Source organism: Fukomys damarensis, unplaced genomic scaffold (assembly GCF_012274545.1).
Source record: "Fukomys damarensis isolate Sample0158 unplaced genomic scaffold, DMR_v1.0_HiC HiC_scaffold_25, whole genome shotgun sequence".
Taxonomy (NCBI): Eukaryota; Metazoa; Chordata; class Mammalia; order Rodentia; family Bathyergidae; genus Fukomys; species Fukomys damarensis.
The window spans coordinates 27105934-27109106 of record NW_022900937.1 but is presented as its reverse complement, the minus strand read 5'-3'; the positions used below and the strand labels follow the sequence as shown (position 1 = coordinate 27109106).

At 44.0% G+C, this 3173-nt stretch overlaps 1 gene segment (V, D, J or C); it reads right to left on the bottom strand.

Annotated features, from left to right (window-relative positions):
• Nucleotides 1–2905, bottom strand: part of LOC104852674 — a 14621-nt gene extending 11716 nt beyond the window's left edge. Inside the window, 1 exon segment of the V gene segment in view lies at nt 2728–2905. Coding sequence covers nt 2728–2905 — 178 coding nt within the window.
• Between the last annotated feature and the right edge of the window lie 268 nt (nt 2906–3173).

Genomic DNA, 3173 nt, shown 5'->3' with positions numbered 1-3173 from the left:
GTTGTGTCATACCAGATTGCAGGGCTGTGCTCAAAAGTTACAGGATGGGCTTTGTTAATGGAGTTTGTAGGTCAGCCTGTTGGTCCTCTGTGAGGATCATATGTCTCCTTGTGGAGTTTTTAGGACTTGATCAACACTTGAGTGAATGAATTCTGAGAACAGCAGGTTCCCCTCCATCGTGTGTGTGAGGTTCATTAACCAGGAGAGCCTGCACAGCCCAAACCACCGGTGTCACCAATCTGCAGGGATTCCCAAGCGGACAGCCTGCAACTGTGCCTGCACCTCCAGCTCCCTGGTCTCCACCTGCAGCCCACATGGCAGAGCTGGGACTTTCCAGCCTCCATGGTCCTGTGATCCAATTCCCGAGGAAATATCTCTTTCTGTGTGCTGTCAGTATGTGTCTGGTTTATCTCTATTGCTCTGGAGAACCTCATCCAATGTAGCCCTCCAGACAAGCCGGGGGCAATTAGAGCAGTAACATAAATTACTGAGTATTCCTTTGTAGCACTAGCTGTAAAGGACATGTACCATCTAAATCATTGTGAATTTTAGGTTTCTTCACACATCCGTTTGAGTTCAGTGTGTTTAATCATTTTTCCATTTTTGTAATATTTCCCAAGAGTTTTTGGTAGAGACATGGAACACATGTTCCGTTTTTAATTTAGATTGTGTAATTTCATTTTTGTTAATAAAGAGAGGTAAAGGCCAGGCAGTTATGTGGATCTCTTCCTGGACACAGCCTTGTGTTTACTGAATTTTCCCCTTGGTTTTATATTATTTCCTGTTGTTGATTTTATATTCCATCTCCTCATTATTAAAGTAGAATCTTGGCATCATTCTGATCCATTCTATACATACAGAGATGTACAGAGTGTGTGTGAGGGTGTTACCATCAGAAACCCAATATGGAGGAAGGAAGGGAGGGTAAGGGGAATAACACGAATCAAGATGTGATAAGCACAAGCACCTACTCTCTAAAGTGGAAGTAAATATTATGTACTGAAAATTTGATAAGCACAAACACCTACTTTCTAAAGTGGAAGTAAATATTATGTACTGCAAACAAGTCTTAATACAACCCTTTAATGTGAAAAACTCATAATAAATAGCATATTATATACATGATAGTGAGTTGTCAAATATCTCTGAAATGGGAATAGGATCAAGAGACTGGGGGTCACCACAAAAAAACTAAAATGTGCGTGTGTGGGGATTGGGTGTGGAAATGAACTCATGTTCACTAAAAATTTTCTTCACAGAAAAGTATAGCTGTAAGTAAGATATTATTGATTATATAAGCATATTTGATCATTTTAGGAAAATTTGAGAATATATGTGTGATGGAAATGCAGAATTAACTGAGACAAAAGTGAGACAGAATATAGAAAATGTATGAACACAGAAATATGAGAATCTTCTTAGGAAAAATGAATGTCATCGTACTTGAGCACTTTCCCTCATGTATTCTTCACCTTTTACTGATATATAGATTGATCCTAGTGATGAGAGATGAGAAAGAAAGAGGAGAGAGACAGAGAGAGGGGGGATTTAGAGGGAGAAGTGTTACAGTCTGTTTTAAAATTGTTACAATTTCTAAAGTCCAAAGGAAAAACGTAGTCCCAACCTCTGCTCTGCCCCCTCGGATAGAAAGAGCACAGCAAGGCCCCTGGACTCTGCCCTGAGTCCAGCCCAGTTTCTCTCTTCCCTCCTCCCTGAGCACGGGACTCCACAAGGTGCTGGGGCTGAGCCTGAGGACCGGACATCCTGAGGTGGGCAAGGATAGAAGAGAGAGCTGGGTGTTTTCAGACTCCGTCAATTGGGTTGGGAAGGACTTCATTCCTTAACCTGTATCATGTATTCTTGTATGAGTCAATTCCTCACACTTGAGAATAAATTAGCAGATACAATTTTTTATGATGATGAGTTGACACTGAAAAGAAAATGCAGTTGACAAAGTTTCCAAGTTACTTGCGATCGTGTTTGCCCGTGTTAGAGGTCATCACACCAGGGACCAGGGTTTAGCCATCAAGTGCAAGTTAGATATATGAGGTGAAACTCCATACTTCAATAAATGTAACGGAATGTTCACTTATACTTGGATACTTCATTGCAGCTCATGCATTTCAAGGTTTGTTCAGGTCGTGTGATGTTAATACTGAAGGGAAACCCCAGAGGCCAACAGGAAGCCCTCACCCCTCTGCTGCCTTCTCTGCACCTGCTGCTGGGGCCCTGACTGGTTCTGCATGGTCCACAGCGACGCCTGCTGGACTAGCGCGCCACTTCAGGGAGGTTTGTGTCTGGGCGCACAAAGAGGTCCCCTCACTGTGTCTCTTGCACAGTAATACACGGCCGTGTCCTCGGTTCTCAGGCTGCTCATTTCCAGATACAGCGTGTTCTTGCCGTTTTCTCTGGAGGTGGTGAATCGGCCCTTTACAGAGTCCGCGTAGTATGTGCTACCACCGTCATAATTGATGGCTGAGATCCACTCCAGCCCCTTCCCTGGAGCCTGGCGGACCCAGCCCATCCAGTAGCTACTGAAGGTGAATCCCGAAGCCAAACAGGAGAGTTTCAGGGACCCCCCAGGTGGCACCAAGCCTCCCCCAGACTCCACCAGCTGCTCCTCAGCCTGGACACCTGCAAACACAGAGACATCTTGCTCAGGAAACTGTCACACACGTCCACTGTTTACACTCACGCCCTCAGTATCTTTTGCTCTAAGTAATTTACCTTTCAAAATTACAAACAGGAAAACCCAACACATGGTAAGGTCCATGTTGCGCTGCCTGTGTTCAATCCTGATCACCAAGTGGTAGGAGGATCTGGGCACCCAGGGCTGGGCTCTCTGCAGAGCTGCAGGGTCAGGGCTGGTCTCTTTTTTAACAGCACAGCGAGGCCCTATTTGCATGACCTCCTGCTATATAGACCGCACTGGGGATGGATAACTCAGAGAGGGCAGTGCCCACATCCAGGGAGAGTGTGCTGGGACAGTTTGGTACCAATGAATTCATTTATCGTAATAGGAAAACGCATTATGAGATAATGTATTGACTTTGTCTCTTCATCTACTTTTATTTGTCATGTACACATAGCATCCATCTTTCTATTAAATTTTTGTGCTTGGAAAATTATGAAAGTAAAATTCAAGTAAAATTATGAAAATGTGGGACACAGTT